Source organism: Oryctolagus cuniculus, chromosome 5 (genome assembly GCF_051225735.1).
Source record: "Oryctolagus cuniculus isolate XC-2025 breed Fujian yellow rabbit chromosome 5, ASM5122573v1, whole genome shotgun sequence".
In the NCBI taxonomy this organism is placed as follows: Eukaryota; Metazoa; Chordata; class Mammalia; order Lagomorpha; family Leporidae; genus Oryctolagus; species Oryctolagus cuniculus.
The window spans coordinates 69,606,220-69,627,596 of NC_142871.1; the positions used below are offsets into that span (position 1 = coordinate 69,606,220).

A 21,377-nucleotide genomic window follows, 5' to 3' on the forward strand; every position below is an offset into this window, starting at 1 on the left:
GAAATTCCTTTTTGCAATTTTTCCTTTTTCTTTATAAAGTGCATGTATGTGTGTGTGTGTGTGTGTGTGTGTGTGTTTTTAATGTGTTTATTTGCAAGGCAGAGAGAGGGACAGAGTACAAGCCCCATCTACTGGTTTACTCCCCTCAGTGTCTGTAGTGGCCCTTGGCTTGGCTGGACCTATTAGGAAAATGGCACAGTTTTATCTATGGTGCAATAGATACCCTGACACCATCCTAGGCTCTAGCCCCCTCTGCCATTGCTGGAAGCCAGGTGGCAACATAGCCCAACCACCAGTGTCAAGCTCCACCCTCACTCATCCTAATGGGATTCGCTGCTTCTGCTTTCCTGCCTACCCTCCGGCAAAGTTTTAAAAGGACTCGTTCATGAACTCCTCTCAGCTTGCTCGCACTTCTCTCTTCTCTCTGCTCGTCTCCTCTCTCTCTCTCATTCCCCTCTCTCCTCACTTCTTTACTCTCTCCTCTCTCTCTCTTATTCTCTCTTTCCCCTTCCTCACCCCTTCCGTCCAGTCTGCTGGGTTTTCTCCAATAAACTCTTTCCCTTACTCTGCTGTCTGGTGTGTTTTGTGGTGGCCCTACAGGACCCAAACTAGGAACCAGGAACTCAATCCAGCTCTCCACATGGATTGTAGGAGTTGGATCATTTGAGCCATTGCCACTGCCTCCTAGGCTCAGCATTAGCCAGAAGCTGGAGTCAGGAACAAGCAGATATGGGACAAGGGTTTCTTAACTGAAATGTTACTTGGTAAGTCAAACAACTACCTCTGTAATAATTATTTTATTGACATTCAGCACTACAAAAATTCTCTTTTTCAGAGTTCTGAGTGTAGGTGGCAGAACAGATTGGCTAGGTTTCTTTTCTACTCTTTCTCTTTAAAAAAATATTTATTTTATTTACTTCAAAGGTAGAGTTACAGAGAAAGAAAGGAAGAGGCAGAGAAAGAGAGAGGTCTACCATTCACTGGTTCACTCCCCAAATGGTTGCAATGGTCAGAACTGAGCCAATCCAAAGCCAGGAGCCAGGAGCTTCTTCCAGGTCACCCACGTGGGTGCAGGGGCCCAAGGACTTGGGCCATCTTCTACTGCTTTCCCAGGCCACAGCAGAGAGCTGGATCAGAAGAGAAGCAGCCGAGTCTCCAACTGGTGCCCATATGGAATGCCCATGCGCAGGCAGAGGATTAACCTACTGCACCACAATGCCAACCCCTGTGCTCTCCTATTCTAAAACACTTCATGGCTTTCCATTATTTTCTTCCAAAAAGGCCTCCTGCTTTCATTTGTTCTTATAAAAATGCTACTTTGTATTCAAATTGACATTCAAGATTGAGCTTAAGCATCACTTCCTCCAGAATCGGTTTTGAATTATTCGAATCTATCACATTATTATAACACTTAAAGCAGGTGTGCTCAGGTCTTGGTTATGCTAATATAATATAAACAATGAAGATAATAATTATTAGTATTAATTTAACTCTATGTTGAAAAAAAGACCAAATTCTCTTGATATTGGTATTATTATTCTGAGCAGATTCATCAAATGACTTCCTTTTTTCTTTTAATTTAAGTGGGTGAAACCCAACTCTGCACCATGTCTCTGGTGGCTACCGCAACCATGTATTTGGTTTTACAGACAGTGCTCTTTCCTCTACTCCTTGGCATTAAGGGCTGGAAACTTCCTGGAATAGTAGTGGAAAATTTTTAAAACAATCAAGGAAACTCCCAAGAGAAAAATAATCCAGATCCCAATCCAGAATACCTTTGAGGAACTGAGGTTGCTCAAGTGGAGTCATGCGAGGGAACACAATCCCCAGCCTGCAGAAGGCATAGTCAAGACAGGGTCCAGCGTATTGGTAAAGACTGCGTCCAGAACAGTGTGTCACAGATGTAGGACTCCTGACTCAATTACACTGTCACTTACAGTGCACTCACAATAACTGTTCTTTATGTAAACTACAGAGCTAGATATCTTAAAAGCTGGAAAAAAGTAGAACCTGGGCCAATTTGGGAGTGAAGTTGAGCCCTGATTCCATTGATGAGTGATCAGACAGTGCATGGAAAGATAGTAAGCAAAAATGGTCTCCAAAATCCAAGGAACAGAAGACTAGGTAGATAAAGACGACCATTTGCCACATTTTCAGCAGAACCAGGATCCCAGCTGTGGCTATATTTCCACAACTTTGGAGGTATTTTCTGGAGTAATTTAAACCTAATATAAGCAATGGAAATCTCCAGATTGAATAGAGCATATCTCAGTTGAGCATTCTACAATGCAGTCAGTGCTCTCGTTTCTGAGTTTCTTGGACTAAAAACAGAAAGGCAAATTTCTAATCATGTCCAAAGAAGAAACTGCAAAAGAAGAGAACTGTTCTCCCTGTTAATTTGTATATACAACATTCTCAAATTCTGTATATGAAATTGCAATCATCTCCTAAAGAAAACAAACTCCTATCTACATACTTCATTTTCTACATACATTCCATATTACATACATGTCAGCACTTTTCCCCAATTATTTAATGCTACCTACTAGCCTCCTTCATTATTACATATATTCATAATTCTTTTGATATAATTGATAATTTTTCAGGTGCAGATATTATATACATATATATATATATAGGGAGAGAGAGAGAGAGAGAGGCATATATTTTTTTTTCTCTTATCCCCTAAATGGTCGAATGCCACACATGGCACATAATTGGTATTATTAGAATGAATGAATGAATAACAATGCATAAGAATTTTTCATGAGGGGCTGACTTGGTACCATTTCAACATCTGTATTTAATAACTTTACTTTTCCCTTCTGGTTCAATTTAGTCACAGGGTATTCTGAAGATTAATGAATAAAATATTTATGAGTTCTTTCAGAAAGGCAAATGAAAGATCAACATAATATTTCCTCTCTGCATAATAAAGCAAGAGAATTCCTAATATCCCTTAGGCAAATTCACCCTAAAACTCTTCATTTCATTTTGTCTGAAATATTCTTTTGATTTATTAATGCAGACTTAAAGAGTATTGGCCAAGCATATCTTGGAAATTAGTGCATCAGAGTAGATCCTTGATTTTTAGGCCTTTACATCACAAAACTGCATAGGCTGCACTTTTCAAAAATTTTATTTCTAATGTAAATATGATGATTTAGTAACCAGTGTCATGAATGAACATCAACAATTTGATTTTATATTTTTTAAACAATCGATTTTCAAATTAGCTATGATTCATTTTAAATCACTTAATCTCCTCAGAACATCAAATTAAGCAATTACCTATTCTTAGATTGTTTTTTAAATACAGTATTGACATAGTTGCATTCTTACTCAGTTGTCACATTTGTACAAGTCAACATCAAAAGACTCTTCAAGAATCATGAACTTTACTCTGAACAGAGAGAGTACTTGCACTAAAGACCAGACATGACATTTCCCTGTAAGTAGATGGATACTAATTATGGGGAGTCCACTGTGACCCAGATACAGTGTGCGAGCAATATTTAAGTTAAATATTTAATGTTCACAGTGACACTATCATGAAAGCACTATTTGCATTGAATAGATTAAGTAACTGAGACTCAAAAATGCTAAATAGCATATGTTTAGAAAGCAAGAAATACGCAGACTTTGGCTTCAATAGTCAAGTTATTTTGATCACTAAACTCTTAAGATGGAAATAGGCTTGATTTCACAGTGTATAGCAACAGATATAAAAAGTAAATAAAATCCATGCTTTAGTTCTGTACCCCAAAAGTCATCTTGTATGTTTAATAAAGAATGATTTGACTTTGGAAGGAAATAAATGGCATTTACCCTTGTCATAAACTTCTAATTATACTTAAATATATTAAATATGGAACTATCATTCTAAAAGTACATTTCAAGTCTATGATTTGGCTCGTTTTTAACAGTGCTCATGTGCACACACACACACACATCTACTACAATATAACTACTTGTTACATTGTAACATATAATAAAGGGTGCTGAAGCAATGAACTAATTAAACTGTGCTGCATTTATTAAGCATGGAGGTGGGTTAAAGAAGTCTACAGCATAATTTATAATTACGAAAGCCAGGTAAGTTTCTAATATTTTGATATGTTAATTCATTATTCTTTTTTATTCTTAGGACAACCCACTGAAATTTGTCATTTCTAGTTAATAACTGAGACTTAAAGAGGTTAACTAACTTGCTTAAAGACTGAGTAAGTGTTGGGGTCTTAAGCCTGAAGCTGGCCCTTGACCAGCAGGGGACAGTACAGGCACTCCCCTACAAGGCAAACAGGAGAGATAAAGTCGACGGGTCAAGAACACAGCAAGCACCTGTGAGTTCTGTTGAAGCAGGAACTACTTTATTGAGGAAGTGTACAGGCTTATAAAGCTTATGAAAGACATGCGCAATAGGGGAGCCAATCAGCGAAAAGGTCATGCAGGCATGGATGGACCACGTACAGGGGGCATCTTAAGCAAAGTATAAGGATCATGCATTGTCCATGTGTCTGGAACTAAAGCAGACCTATCCTTGCCAGTGGTTTGATCTTAGGTGGCTTAACCGCAGCAGCCGCAAACACGCCCCTTGAACATCCGCAAGGCACCATATTGTAATGGAGATTTTAGGTGATGCCCAACAAGTAAGTTTTAGAAATGGGATTTAGATACTTGCTTTTAACGTATTTATCAGTTTAATCTATACTGGAAGAAAATGGTAGGGTTTAAGAGATCAACTACCTATTAGTGGAGGAATTTACATAACAAACTTTACTAATTAGTATCTTGTCTTTATTTAGTTTCCCTATGTTTGCCTTCCCACAATTTGTCACCCCTAAAATTCTAAACTCCTTTTTCTTTTGTCTTCTGACTTTTCAACAAACTACTATATTTGTGTCATCTATTTTGAATTACTTACTTGAGTTCTTCAGTATCTATGCAAGCTGCACCATTAATAAACTTCTGCTTGCTTTTCTTGTTTTTTTTTTTTTTTCAGTCTAATTTACAACGCTTCATTAATGAATCTAAGATGTAGAGGAAAATGTTGTTTCCCTTCTCCACACTCTTTGAGAGAGAGAGAGAGAGAGAGAGAGAGATGCAGAGGGAGGAAGACCTTGTCCTCTGGTTCACTACTCAAATATCTGCACTGCAACCACCTGCCAAATAAGGGTAGAATGAATCAAAGCCAGGAGCTGGGAACACTATCCTGGTCTCCGACATGGATGTAGGAACCTAATTACTTGAGGCATTACCATTTCCTCCTGGATTTTGTGTTAGTAGGAAGCTGGAGTGAAGGGCTGGAGATAGTTATGAAACACAGGCACTTTGAAACTGGATGCAGGCATCTAAATCACCAACTAAACGGCTTGGCCTAACATCTTCCTTTTCTCCTCCTCATTCTTAAATATAAATTAACTGAAAGAAACTGAGGAAAATTGTGAGCAGAAATATATTTATCTTTAACAAGTTTATATTGCATTATCTTATATCAATGCTTTGAAAATAAATTTTATTCTTCAGGATGAAGGGGAAAAAAGCTTCCTGATGCAGTCTTTCTTTTTCCAAGTGAAAAAGTTAAAAATATCACATGTCTATGAAGATAATGCTTCATTGCAAATGCTATTTTTCATGTAAAGAATAATTTCTTCAAATAGAAGTTCCATCTCTTTTTCAACATTAGATAATGCTGATTATTTAATCTACCAATGAACAAAGGCAATTAGACAGAATATTATATTTTAATGAAACAATGCAGAGTTTAAGGTCATCTCAATTATTTATATTCGGATTTAACTTGCAGCTTAATGCATCATAGAAAATTAATAGATATATAAAATGAAGAAATACAGTGCTATTCTGGTATTCACATTTCATACTTCATGTCTTTTTACCATTTGCTAAACCAATTGTAAATAAATGTAATGGATATTGTGCTTATGACTTTATTACGCACTCTCAAATATCTTCCACAAATATTTCTGCCATATTTACTTAGGTTATGGACCACAAAATATTCTTTCTGTGGTAACAAAGAGAATAACACCAGCAGTTATAAAATTCATGTTAATGTAAATTGGTACATATTTTTCAGCAAAATACTAAGAAGTGATGTGAAACCCCTTGCATGTATATTGTATGTGTTAACCAAAAAACATGATAGGCCATTGTTTTGGACTGAACTCCTGTACTAGGCTGCAACAGACCAGAACAAACCAAAATGAAGTATCTCATGTTAAATACTACATACTCAGATACATATAAAAATAGATTGGTTTCCCCTGCAAATAAGAGATTTCTGTCTAACAAGTGAGCATAAGTCCTCTCTAATCCTTACAGAAAAGAACCTGATGTTAATCAACTTCTTCCCATTGTTCTGTTTTCTTGTCCTCACTTTACAAAACCCATTGTTCTGCCATTGCCCACAGTGAGCTCTCATTTTCTATTTTATAGAATGGAGTTCATCCTGATTCATGAATCCAAGACAGAAGTTAATTAGATCTATGCTGAAATTTGATATAATTTTGTCTCTTGACATATATCTGTTTCTTACTGTCAAAAATATCATATTATGGATTAAAGATCTAAATCTATGACCTGACACCATCAAATTATTAGAGAACATTGGAGAAACCCTGCAAGATATAGGCACCGGCAAAGACTACTTGGAAAAGACCCCAGCGGCACAGGAAGTCAAAGCTAAATTAACATTTGGGATTACAACAAATTGAGAAGTTTCTGTACTGCAAAAGAAACAGTCAGGAAAGTGAGGAGGCAAACAACAGAATGGGAAAAAATATTCGCAAACTATGAAACAGATAAAGGATTAATAACCAGAATCTACAAAGAGATCAAGAAACTCCACAACAACAAAACAAACAACCCACTTAAGAGATGGGCCAAGGACCTCAATAGACATTTTTCAAAAGAAGAAATCCAAATGGCCAACAGACACATGAAAAAATGTTCAGAATCATTAGCCATCAGGGAAATGCAAATCAAAACCACAATGAGGTTTCACCTCACCCCGGTTAGAATGGCTCACAGAAATCTACCAACAACAGATGCTGGAGAGGATGTGGGGAAAAAGGGACACTAACCCATTGTTGGTGGGATTGCAATGGTAAAGCCACTAAGGAAGTCAGTCTGGAGATTCCTCAGAAACCTGAATATAGCCCTACTATACAACCCAGCCATCCCACTCCTTGGAATTTATCCAAAAGAAATTAAATTGGCAAACAAAAAAGCGGTCTGCACCTTAATGTCTATTGCAGCTCAATTCACAATAGCTAAGACATGGAATCAACCTAAATGCCCATCAACAGTAGACTGGATAAAGAAATTACGGGATGTATACTCTATAGAATACTATACAGCAGTTAAAAAAAATGAAATCCAGTCATTTGCAACAAAAAGGAGGAATCTGGAAAACATCATGCTGAGTGAATTAAGCTAGTCCCAAAGGGACAAATATCATATGTTCTCCCTGATCGATGACAATTAACTGACCACCTAAAAGGAAACCTGTGGAAGTGAAATGGACACTATGAGAAACAATGTCTTGATCAGCCCTTGTCCTGACTGTTGAGGAACAACTTACTACTTTATTCCTTTTAGTATTTTTTTGTTCTATTAATATAATTGGTTGAACTCTTTAATTAACACACAATTATTATTAGGTGTTTAAATTTAACTGGGCCGGCACGACGGCTCAATAGGCTAATCCTCCACCTAGCAGAGCCAGCACACCGGGTTCTAGTCCTGGTCGGGGCGCTGGATTCTTTCCCAGTTGCCCCTCTTCCAGGCCAGCTCTCTGATGTTGCCAAGGAAGGCAGTGGAGGATGGCCCAAGTGTTTGGGCCCTGCACCCCATGGGAGACCAGAAGTACCTGGCTCCTGCCTTCGGATCAGCGCGGTGCGCAGGCTGCAGCGCACCGGCCGCAGCGGCCATTGGAGGGTGAACCAATGGCAAAAAGGAAGACCTTTCTCTCTGTCTCTCTCTCTCTCACTATCTACTCTGCCTATCAAAAAAAAAAAAAAAAAAAAGAAAAGAAAGAAAGAAATTTAACTGGAAAGTGATCCCTGTTAAATATAAGAGTGGGAATAAGAGAGGGACGAGATGTATAGTTTGGCACATGCTCACTAGGACTTACACCTAATGGTAGGGCTAGAAATGTGCCAGGGGATTCCAATTCAATCCCATCAAGGTGGCAGGTACCAATGCCATCTTACTTGTTAAAGTGATCAGTTTCAGTTCATAATTGATCAAAAAGATAGGATTAAGTGTCAAAAGGATTACATAAATAAGACCAGTGTCTGCAAATATTAACTGATAGAATTAAAAAGGGAGAGAATGATCCAACATGGGAAGCAGGATACACAGCAGACTCATGGCATTGCAAATGCCCTAAACAGCAATCTGGCTTCAGAATCAGCCCTGAAGGCATTCGGATCTGGCTAAAAAGCCCATGAGAGTATTTCAGGCATGGAAAGCCAAGACACTCTGCCAAAAAAAATAATGACCTAAATGAAAGATCTCTGTGTGTGAGGTCCCAGCGGGAAGAACAGGGCATCAACGAAGGCAGTACCTTTCTTTGAAGGGAGGACAGAACTTCCACTTTGAATATGGCCTTGTCTAAAAAAGATCGGAGTTAGTGAACTCAAGAGGCTTCCATAGCTTCCATAGCCTTCCATAGCCTTGTCAGCCTTGGGTGATTACTGACATCATAAAAAAGAGTGTCAATTGTTAAATCAACAACAGGAGTCACTATGTACCTGCTCCCCATGTAGGACCTCTGTCCTTAATGTGTTGTACTATGCAAATTAACGGTAAAACTACTACTCAAACAGTACTCTATACTTTGTGTGTCTTTGTGGGTGCAGTCTGTTGAAATCTTTACTTAGTATATACTAAGTTGATCATCTGTATATAAAGATAATTGAAAATGAATCATGATGAAGAATGGGATGGGAGAGGAAGTGGGAGATGGGATGGATGCGGGTGGGAGGGAGGTTATGGGCGGAAAAGCCACTATAATTTAAAAGTTGTACTTTGGAAATTTATATTGATTAAATAAAAGTTTAAAAAATCATGTTAAACAAAGATGTTAAACAAGAATTTGATGGAAAATGAGAATGGTATGGATGGCAGTTCAAGTCTTGGCTCCCCCACTTCTGATCCAGCTTCATGCCAATACACCTGGGAAAACAGCAGAGAATGGCTCAAGTCCTTAGGTCCCTGCACCCATATGGGAGACCCAGAAAAAGCTCCTGGCTCCTAAATTCAGTATGGCGCAGCCCTGGCTGTTATAGCCATCTGGGGAGTGTACCAACGGATAGAAAATTTCTTTCAGTCTCTGTAACTCTGCCTTTTAATTAAATAAAAAATAAATCTTTGTAAAAATAATCTGAAAAGTAAATTATGAATAAAAATAAACCATACAGTTAAATCGAGGTAGGTAATTTAGAAAATGGAACATCTTGCAATTAAATGGAAGATAAGGGATAAGAGATACCACATATAGGGTGATTTTGCAGCTTGATGGAATGGGAGGTAGTCTAATGTGAGCTAGCCAAATAGGCTGTAGCCAGATCACGGAAGGCTTGGCAAATGAGCTCAGATTTCATTTAGTAAATGATGAGTGGACATGAGTAAAATTCTGAAAAGATCACACTACAAAGAAGGTGCATGTAAGGTGAGATGTAGGGAGTAGGACTTCAATGAGGGAACTATCGAAACAGCAAACAGAAAATCTTTTGGTTCTCAACTAATGCATAACTTGGGAATAAAAGAAGGATGTAGTTAAGGAAGATATTGCTACAGTAGAATTTACAGTGTTTAATGATTGTTGAGCAAAAGGAAATGCAAATGCATAGTTTGAATTTCTAACAGTGATCTCCCTATAGGAATCCAAATTATAATAATTACTGATTTGTATAAAAATGTATATTATCAATCATATGTATGGTATTATATATCAATGCAGAACAGATGCTACTGATATGTAGTAGGCCACTGGATGTATTATTAGTACATTTGTACTAATTTTCATGGCCATGTTGGAGTCTACTAAGAAGGCTTTCTTGGATCTAGCTAAATTGTTTAAAATTTAAAGTAGATACACTCTCAAGTTGAGATTGCTGTAAGCTCAACAAATCATAAGAAACATAACTGGCCGGCGCCGTGGCTCACTTGGCTGATTCTCTGCCTGCAGCGCCGGCACCCTGGGTTCTAGTCCCGGTTGGGGCGCCGGGTACTAATCCTGGTTGCTCCTCTTCCAGTCCAGCTCTCTGCTGTGGCCTGGGAGGGCAATGGAGGATGGCCCAAGTGCTTGGGTCCCTGCAACCGCATGGGAGACCAGGAGGAAGCACCTGGCTCCTAGCTTTGGATCGGTGCAGCGCTGGCTGTAGCAGCCATTAGGGGAGTGAACCAATGGAAGGAAGACCTTTCTCTCTGTCTCTCACCTTCTATGACTCTCTCTCTCTGTCTCTCTCTCTCACTGTCTAACTCTGCCTGTCAAAAAATAATAATAATAAAAAAAGAAACATAACCATCCTCACACACTAATGGGTTCAAAAAGTGAATTTCTAGTTTTTAGTGACAGGGCTCAAGGAAGGCAGACAGTGTCTGGCAGGAGGTCTGGGGAAAATGTCATCTAATGATGCAAGGACAAAAAGGGTCTCAGAGAAAGAGGCTTCCATGGTTGCAGAAGTATGAAGAGGTGTGAACATTTAATAGAGAATGCATGTCTGGCATATTTAGAACAGTAACTGGTTGACTGTGTGCAAGAATAGAGGAAAGATGAAAAAAAAGAGTGATATGGATTAAAGAAGGAAAAGTCTCTCCTAAGTGAAGGAAGAACTTGGGCTTTTATGCATGCTTCCTCTTTCCCTAGATCAAGCTTGTATGTGTTTTATGAGTTGGTTCCATGGCTGGGTTTATACCAAGTGAAGATCAAAATTTTACTGGGCTGCTGACATTATCGTCTTTTTTTATGATGACCCCAGATCATAGAGGAAGAAACTGCAACTGCAGGAGAAATGGTCTTGTATTCAATGGCCATTTTGCTGACAAACAGCTATCCCAGAGGTCAATTAAGAAGCTAACTCAACCACAAAAAAATTTATGAATAAAATTCATGGTTTCCTTTTATAGCTCAAGCATTCAAAAATGGTGTGAAAATCTAAACACTATGATTTTACATACTGACAAATGACAATGATACTGATAATAATAGGTCTTGTTACAAGCACTAAGGACTTTGCTGATAATTCCATTTTTTATGGGACCATAGAGAAAAAAAAAAGAATATACAATACATAAACATTGGGAGCTCATGAATTAACTGAAGGGAACCTTGCCAATGTCATATTGCTAAAGCTATAATTCTTTTTCTTTTTAACTAGAATCTTCTTAATTTCCTGACTCCATTCATGGTAGGAACAGCCTGTTAATTTCTTTTCCTAAACTTTTAATGACTTTGGAAAATGCTTACAATATAATATTACATGGAAAAGAAAAAGGATACTTACACAAGGCATAAATACACCAAGATTTTAACATTGTTATGATATTGATTTTATTTTTATGATAATATACTACTTATAATTAAAAATTATTTTATTATGTGTATTGTCTGTATTATTTGTAAAATGTTATGTAATTGCAATATTTTTAAATATATACCAATTTTCCAGAAAGAAATTATAAAATGAATGAGTCAACCTGCATCCAATTTGGGGGAAAAAAAGCGCTTTCTGTCTTGGTGACAAATCTGAGGTTTACTTCCAAAGTATTTTTGTTCATGTTTTATTCATTAAAAAAATAAAATAATTAATATGTTAAATAACCAATATTGTTTAGATAAGCAATTTTAGATAAGCAATATTACCAAAGATAGCCTATCCAAATATCTTCAGGCCAATTGTTTTAAAAGTGTTCTCACTGTTGGGCATTGCCTAAAACCTCCATTACAATATGGTGCCTGGCCGATGCTCAAGGGGTGTGTCTGCGGCCACTGTGGTTAAGCTAAGTAAGATCAGACCACCAGCAGGGATAGGTCCACTTTGGTTCCGTACACATGGACAGTGCATGATCCCTATACTTTGCTTAAGATGCCCCTGTGCATGGTCCACCCATGCCTGCATGACCTTTTCGCTGATTGGCTCCCCTACTGCACATGTCTTTCATCAGCTTTATAAGCCTGGACACTTCCTCAATAAAGTAGTTCCTGCTTCAACAGAACTCACAGGTGCTTGCTGTGTGCTTAACCCGTTGACCTTACTTCTCCTATACGCCTTGTTGGGGAGTGCTTGTGCAGTCCCATGCTGGTCAGGGACTAGCCTCAGGCTTAAGACCCCAACAAAGAAGGACTGACTCCAGCCAAAGTGAAAGTACCGGCAGCTAAGGGAGGCTCTGGAGGTAAGGTATCCCTGAAAGGATGGGGCAGTCTCATGCTAAGTTTGGTGACCCAGCACCTAAGGCACTGAGATATGTACTAAAGACTCAAGGCTTAAAGCCACACAAAAAATCTTGCACACCTAAGCCATTTAATATGAAACAGATGAGCTGGGTGGCCTTTGATGAGGAATGTCAGGACACTCATAAATCCCCAGAGGGAGTTGAAACTAAGGTAGAGTCTTCTGGTGTGGTGGTAACCCCTAAAGGCTCAGAGCTGCCTCAACCCTCCACGCCTCCAATTACAAAGGGGAAGTTCAGCCTAGTGCCTCCCATGTGGCCAACCCTTGATGGGTATTTCCCTCCCTTGGATCGCCTGCCACCATCTTGTTAACAGCGTGCCTACCCAACCCCATGGCCAGTCTTACTAGGCCCTGGCGTGCGCAGTCTTCCCTGTAAATGGGGGACCACGACCTTTCTCTGCACTTTCTTCCAGTCAACATGGCCTGCTGCACCCTTGCTGGCAGGGCCAGATATCTCTAAGGAAAGCCCTCCCTAAGGCTACTTTTTTTTTCTCCCCATTTCCAATTCAATACCTCTTCTCACAGGATAGTGGAGAGAAAATGCCTCTGGCTACTACTGGTCTTACCTAAGGGAGTGAAAACCTTAATCCATTAACCCTTTCCAACCTGATGGGTCTTTCTCTTTGCAGCTAATGAAACTTCCTCCAGGCCTAAAGGAGTCTCATTCTCTGCCACTTTGTTTCCAGATATGTTTCCCTGTCCTAAGCAATGGGCTCCTACGCTGATGATCAGCTCTTTTCTGTGCTGTTGTAGCTGACTTATCTGATGAGAGTTTGCATGTGTCTCGAAGGTTTCACGTTTTATTGGATTTGTCTGTTTTTAATGTTTGAGTGATTACCTAACCCTAATCAGATCTAGCCCACAACCTTGGTTAAAATGCTCAGGTTAAACGTACTAATTTTTGGCTAAATGGTTTGACTCTCTAACAGTTTTAAATTCTAAACCAAGTCTTCCAACTTTGAGACTTCCAGTGGATTCCCTGGAACTTTCAAAGGATGAGACTCTAAATTTGTTAAAGTACAACTGTTTGAGTCAATTCAAATTATCTAAAGTGTATTAAAATGTGGTAAATTATGTCAGACCTATGTTGTATTCATGTTTTTGCTTTCCAGCCAGAGTGGTCTTATGAAAATGAGAGTAAATTCTGTGTATACAAGCCTTTTATGTTGTTAAAGTAAGCCAATACAGATTGGTTAAGAAAATTGGGCTAATACAAATGCCCTTCAGTTTGCTTGGTTCACTTGCTCAGTTTTACATGTCTTCGATATGCTTTAAACTTGTTTCTTTTACAGATCTGTTTTTGCAAAAACTGTAAGATCTCTTTTTAACAGTGTCTGCCTAATTGGTTATGTGATGATTTCATGTGCTAAGTCTTATGTTTAAGGTTTTTTATTTCTGGTTTATTCAACAAGAGACTTAAAATTCATGTTCTGCCAAGGTAATCTATTGTTTACTGTCTCTGTTAAGTTTAGATTAATAAAAAAACTGTCTTAAAAAGCTATGTTAAATATCATTATAATTAAATCTGGTGTAAAAGTGTTAAAATCACCCTAACTAAATAAATGGCTATCATTTCAGAATGTTAAGAAATTATATTTTGACCAGATACTTTAAGTTCTCTTGGCACCTTTAACAGACTTTCTAAAAATCAAAGTTCTAAATTCTCTAAACTGTTGGTATCTCCAGAGGGCCCCTGAGATGTCAAAAGATATATCTCTCATCTAGCAGAGATAATAACCAATCAAGATGTTTAGATTAAAAGTGCTGCCAAGATGTAAAATAATTCAACACTCTACTAAAATTCCTCACAACCCACAAATAGAAACAATCATCAAAAAACAAAATAAAATTTTAAAAGACCAACTTATAAAAAAGGGAGAATCATACCCCCACAAGACCAGCTACATACTAATGGCCATGCTCACCTTAAATATTTTAAATTTTCTGAAACATCAGCCCTTGTCAGCCTTTCACAAACAATGGTCCCTCCAAGTACCCTGGCTTTCGGTTAGGGTAGAATGGAAAAACCCACTAACGGGATGCTGGCAAGGACCAGGCCAATGATAAGTGCTGGTAGAGGATTTGGATGTGTCTTCCCTCAGGGGAATTCCAATCCCATATGGGTACCTGCGAGAAACCTTAAATATCTCCCCTTTGCCAAAGAAGGTCACCCAGGAGGACCCCCTCCTGAGGAGTAATTTTTCTTTTCTCTTACAGGCATAAAAAGACCATATTGGACTCTCTGCCTCATTGTGACTGGATCATCCATTCAGGACAAGTTCAAGACCCTCCAAGAAGCTCTAGTTACCTGTGATCGGGCCTTGGGGGATGGCTTCCTTATCTCCTCCCCCTTGTGGGCCCCTTGGTCTCCATTGTCCTTGTAAATTTGTTTAAGTTTGCATCACCAAGGTCCAGTTAATGGTGGTCTGACAACAATATGCCACTCTTCAAAAACCGGGTTATGCCGCTCTTTAAGTACCAGATTGGGAACCCTATACACCCGCCCATGGCTACTGCCAAGATGTAGAGGTATAATACATCATACCCTGAGTTGCTGAGGTGGTAGCCAATGACTGGTAAGATCCCCTGGCGCAGCCCTTAACAGCTGGAGTAGTAGTCAAAGACGGGTAAGATCCCCAGAGGGGGACAACCTAAGAGAGACACGCTCCCTAAAGGACTGATCCCAGTCAGAGGGGAAGACCTAAGACAGGCATACTCTCCGCTCAGCTCCTCTTTCTCTCTTTAATATATAAAACAAAAAGGGGGAAATGTTGGGCACTGTCTAAAAACTCTATCACAATATGGCACCTGGCGGATGTTCGAGGGGTGTGTCTGCAGCAGCTGCAGTTAAGCTACATAAGATCAGACCACCAGCAGGGATAGGTCCGTTTTAGTTCCAGACACATGGAAAGTGCATGATCCCTATACTTTTCTTAAGATGCCCCTGTGCATGGTCCACCCATGCCTGCATGACCTTTTCGCTGATTGGCTCCCCTACTGCACGTGTCTTTCATAAGCTTTATAAGCCTGGACACTTCCTCAATAAAGTAGTTCCTGCTTCAACAGAACTCACAGGTGCTTGCGGTGTGGTTAACCCATTGACCTTACTTCTCCTATTCACCTTGTTGGGGAGTGCTTGTGCTGCCCCTGCTGGTCAGGGACTAGCCTCAGCTTAAGACCCCAACATCTCATGGCTGGCACTGTGGCTCACTAGGCTAATCCTCTGCCTGCGGCGCTGGCACTCTGGGTTCTAGTCCCTGTTGGGGCACAGGATTCTGTCCCGGTTGCTCCTCTTCCAGTCCAGCTCTCTGCTGTGACCCAGGAAGGCAGTGGAGAATGGCCCAAGTGCTTGGGCCCTGCACTCACATTGGAGACCAGCAGGAAGCACCTGGTTCCTGGCTTCGGATCTGCCTGGTAGAGCGCCAGCCGTAGTGGCCATTTGGGGGTGAACCAATGGAAGGAAGACCTTTTTCTCTGTCTCTATCTCTCTCACTAACTCTTCCTATCAAAAGAAAAAAAAAAGTGTTCTCATATAACTTTTCTAGGAAAATCTTTACAGTTTTCAGATCCTTTAATAAAAGTATTTCAATAAAACTGTATGTCTTCTATGTGAGAACTTTCCATTTCTTATTTAAGATGTCACTTGAAAATTATTCTAGCACTAAACCAAAGGGAAAAGTGTTGCTTTGAATGTTTAAAATTTCAAAATTCATGATCTATATGCAATGCTTAGAATTTTTAACAAAAAGGCTAATTTTTCTAATCTATCCATTTTTCCCCCTTTCATTATGTACTCTGTCCAAATCACGCTGTTTAAAGGGAGGAAAGGATTCATGTCTATCTATAAAGAGAGAACCCAAGCCTGTATGCTTCCTAACACCTTTTCTCCTTCTCCATATTCTTCATTTTCTCCAGAAGCCTCTACTCTGCAATAAGTTACTATACCTTCCCTTGCATTTATCTGTCTTTCAGTAGTCCATTTAAGTTACTACAACTTAGGGAGTACTTCATTTCAGGGAATGACTTACAGAGTCACACAGACACATGTAGAGTTACAGAGAGAATATCAAAGTAAAACTACATAATTTTTATAATTCTCACATGTAAAGAGGCACATTACTGTTTGGATATTTCAATGGAAGACTTAAAGTATAAAACTGTTAAGCTTGCCATGATCTCTACTGATTTACTTTTTTTTTTTTTTTTTGACAAGCGGAGTGAACAGTGAGAGAGAGACAGAGAGAAAGGTCTTCCTTTGCCATTGGTTCACCCTCCAATGGCCGCCGCAGCCGGCACACTGCGACCAGCGCACCGCGCTGATCCGATGGCAGGAGCCAGTTGCTTCTCCTGGTCTCCCATGCGGGTACAGGGCCCAAGCACTGTACTCCCTGGCCACAGCAGAGAGCTGGCCTGGAAGAGGGGCAACCGGGACAGAATCCGGGTCCCCGACCGGGACTAGAACCCGGTGTGCCGGCGCCGCAAGGCGGAGGATTAGCTAGTGGGTCGCTACTGATTTACTTTTACTAAATCATTCAATAATATTTTTGATACCTTTTGAAATTAAAGAAACATAGGAGAGGCAGAAAGAATATATAAAAATATACATATTAATGTAATAACAGCTTAAAGGATCATATACATTTAAATTAAAAATAGTTATTTTAAGTTTATTTTATTATCTTCAATCTGGTAGTAAAATGAAATATTTGTAATTTTCTTTCTAGGCTGTATTTTATTATAAATATATATTACTTTGGAAAATTATGTTTATTTTTAAAAGACTTTCAAATGTTTCTTAGGTTAAGACCAAATTATTAGAAGATGTCAACTATCTCTTTGAATGAAAAGGGATAAAATTCCCTTTATTTATTTTAAAAATGGATGTGTATATAAGATACTTTAAATTTTAGTAGATTATTTTTCTCACTAAAAGGAAACAAAATGTCTTTACTTTTTTCCATTAGGAAGTTGATGCCTTACGAGGTTACCCTCTAGGGCCAGAGTTATGGCACAGTGACTTAAGCTGCTGTTTGTGATTCTGGTATCCCGTACTGGAGGTTAGCATGAGTCCTGGCTGTTCCACTTCCCATCCAGCTCCCTGCTAATGAGCTTGGAAAGAAACAGAGGATGCCCAAGTGCTTGGGTCTCTGACACCACGTGGGAGACTCTGATAGAGTTCCTGGCTCCTGGCTTTTGCCTGGCCCAATTCCGACTGTTGTGGCCATTTGTGGAGTGAACCAGTGGGTGGAAGATCTCTTTTATTTTCTGTCTCTCCATCTTTCTGTCACTCTTTCAAATAAATAATATAAATATATATTTCTTAAAAAACCAAGTGGTTATGACCTGAGATATATAAATATTATCCAAATTATGAACCCTTTTCTGATTTTAGTAATAATTTGGTCTGCAGAACAATCTATGTAATGAAAATACATAAGGTATTCATAATTTGTTTAAATGGTATAATATAAATTTGGATGAGCCTACAAGTTAGCCACTAACCATAATTAGTGATGAAGCAAGTTTATCTGACTATAACTAATATGAAACAAAAAATGTGATGTCAAATACATAGCAACATAGAAAGTCTTAGTGGAAAAATACTATGCAAAATATCTGAGTTACAATTTTTTATATTGACTACCACTTTAAAGAATTGTATTTTTATATAGTAGCTTAAATAAACAAACTATAAACATTGATAATTACCTGTCTTTTCAGTGAAATGCTTTTAACACAGCCATTAGGAAGTTTAAAATTAATATGTGCCTTTTGTGTTAGATTTTCATTGGTAGCATTGGTAAAAACAACTAAAGTTATACAAGAAGATATCCTTCTCTTACAGTTAGTGCATTAATACAGTTTCAAGGAAATTAAGCCAGGACTTGAAAATTATAAATGTGGCCATTGGTGAGTCTGCAGCCTTAGAGAACAAGTAAGCTCAGGGGAAGAGTTTTGTGTGATATGATGAAGAGTCAGAAGTGTATCTTTCAGATTAATTTTTGTTCAGTCTCTCTTTTATTCTATATATGATGCCAATTAACTTTATAGAAATCCCTGTAATATAGTAATACTGATGATGGTTGTACTTCTTGAATGAAAATGTAAATTTGTCATATGAAATTGATTTAGAAAATTATAAATAGAATTATTTGCAATAGAAGCTCTAATACCATGCCTTTAATGACAAACAATTAAACTGAGGTATTGACTCAGAGGTTTAGTTATTTATGCAATACTATTTAGAAACACACAAACTAGTCTTTAAGTGGGTATTCATACCGTCATAAATCCATCCAGCAAACCTGAATCGGGTTTCGGAGGAGCCTGCAACCGTTCCATCGACCATTTTTCAATGATGGAAGAAACTTGGGTATTTTCCGTGTTTAATATTCTGAACCCTGTCATGTTAACACCACTGTATCTGTAGGGCTCTACATCAAGAGCGAAGAGATCCTGAAAGACAAATTTCACTGTGTCACCATTAACAAAGTATATTCATAGGCATGCATTATCGAAAATCACTCATTCTTGTTTCCTTTAGGATACTTAACATTGTTGTGTCTCAAGTAATGCTAAGCATCACAAATCACCAAGGTTTTCAAAAATGTCTTCAGATTTTGCAATACAAATAAATATGCTCCATACACAAATGTGTGTATTAAAGTTAAACCAATAGAACACACACTCTTTTCTTGCATAAGCTTTCTTCTCCACCTTCAACTATCAGGGGTATTTTTCAGTGCCTGCTTCCTTGATTTCTTATTGCCATTTAGAAGTGTTATTTTGTCAAAGTTTTTGGATTTTAAGAGGAAAGTCATGAAACGTGGCATGTAACTAAAGTTAATGAAAAAGTTAAGAAGACAATCCTTTTTGGTTGCAAATACCTTGTGATTCCTTTGTTTTATGCCCTATTCAGCAACTTTATCATAAAGTTACTCTTTCCAGTTTGCATACTCTGAATGTTTTTACTTTGCCCTTTAGTTTTCCCAGAAGATAGAGGGCTATCCTTATTGAGGGAATCGGTTATAACCATGAGAATGTGCAACACATGGGACTCTTGCTCTTTTTCTTGCTGGCATTAGTGAACCCTCAGATATTATGGACAACATTGAGATGCAAGGCAAGATAAATACCACTGGCCCAGTGCACATCTTGACTTAACTCATACTGTTATACAAACTAGACAGCAGGAATAAAATGCAGTGGAAAGTAACTAGCATTAGCCTGAGCTGTGCTGCAAAAAATAGTATAAATCTTTAGGTTTTTATTTTTCAGTACTTACAATATGGACAAGGAGACAATGTATTCAATGGGTTAAAAAGGCAATATATACTAAAGGATCAAAGTAGAAATGATAGAAGTCAGTAACAGGACAGGTCACTTTCATTTTTTGTCAAGGAAAACTTCACAGAACAGATGGAATCTGAGATGTGATGGAGCTCAGAATATGTTATCCTAAATATGTGCCTTGGTATACTGAGTATTTTAAAGGGAAGGAAATTGAGAAAACTGCAGAAGCAAGAAGGTTACTCTCTAACCTTCTCCCACCTTCATTCTCTGAAGCAGGCCATAAAAGAATTTCCTGACCCACATTGCTTGAAAGTAGGTCCTAAGTCTCTAATTCCAGAGAGAGTCTGTTCTAAGCCTGGAGACCAACAAGAATATGAAAAAACATGTTTCACTAATTCCTTTTCTCCACCAGTTTATTACCATTAGATAATAATCCTCTTTGTTTAATCATCTATCTACACAGCTGTCCACTCTTTACCAAACCAAATAATATAGATAATTTCATGGTTTCTTTGAGTGTTCATTTCCAAAGGTTCCCACAGCATATACAATTTATATTAAATAAATTTGAATGATTTTATCTTGTTAATCTGTGTTTTGTTATAGAGATTTTAATATAAATCTTTTGATTGTTGAGAAAAATAAATCTTTTTTCCCCTAACACTGCTGTTAATGATAGCTTTGGGATCCACATGGAAGGAAGGCCTACACTTCCGGGAATGGAGAGGCCTACTTCCGGGAAGAAAGTCCTTGTCAAGGTCCCTGCGGGTGCCTAAAGGTCAACCAATGAGGATCAGACCCGCCTCAACCCTTAACTCCCACGCCCTGAATCTATAAAAGGAGCTTTCCCAATCTCTGACGTGGGACTTCCCCGGCCCCCGCTCTGTTGCTCTGTTGGGACCGGGAACCTCGCCCAGGAGCGGAACCCCAATAAAAGCCTGTGAATTAATTGATTCATCTGCCTGGGAAGATTTGTTGCGTGCCGGACACCTTACAGTTAATGAACTATCAGTTTACTGATAGGCACAAAAGGCACTGAAATGTGAGTAGGGACACAAAAATTAGAAACAAATTATGAGGAGTCAGAAGGATTAATAGGCAGTCAAGTTGGCCCCAGTGGAAATTAAGGTGCAAAATGCTTGCTTCCCCAAAAGTTACCTTTAGCAAGATTAACAGTGCCAGCCACATTCCTTAGACGCTTCCAGTTTCATCTTGTGAATAAATAGCAGGGTGACTCCACCCTTCTGAGCTACCAGTTTATTGTAAAACAAATTAGGTATCCCACATTTCTGATGGCTCTTTTGTTTTATCTTTAGCAAGCCAGACAGGGTAAAATGATTGCAAATCAGGTCTTTCCATGGGTTTTTTTCCCACCTTATAACTGAATTTCAAGCTGATATGTATTTTTTTCTTCCCCAAAATTGTGCTTAAAAACCCCAGTGTCACTGGCCACTTCCAGTTTTGCTTCTCTTGGAGCCCCCACCATGCCACTGTGTTTGGAGGTCTCCGACTTAAATGAATCTTGCTTTTAAATCTTTGCCTTGTCTGCTTGAAAATTCTTCCACGTGAAACAAAAAACTTAAACAATATTTTCTCCACTGC

At 38.6% G+C, this 21,377-nt stretch overlaps 1 protein-coding gene across 7 annotated transcripts in view; it reads right to left on the minus strand.

The window, feature by feature from the left end:
- GRIK2 (glutamate ionotropic receptor kainate type subunit 2) overlaps positions 1–21,377 on the minus strand; it is a 736,860-nt gene that overhangs the window by 389,436 nt on the left and 326,047 nt on the right. For all 7 annotated transcript variants that reach the window (XR_011388963.2, XM_017345301.4, XM_089332818.1 and 4 more), the window contains one exon: positions 18,765–18,938. Coding sequence is in view for 6 of the 7 variants with exons in the window: in XM_017345301.4 (XP_017200790.1) it covers positions 18,765–18,938 (174 nt within the window). In the remaining variant the exon portion in view is untranslated. The remainder of the gene's footprint in view (positions 1–18,764; positions 18,939–21,377) is intronic.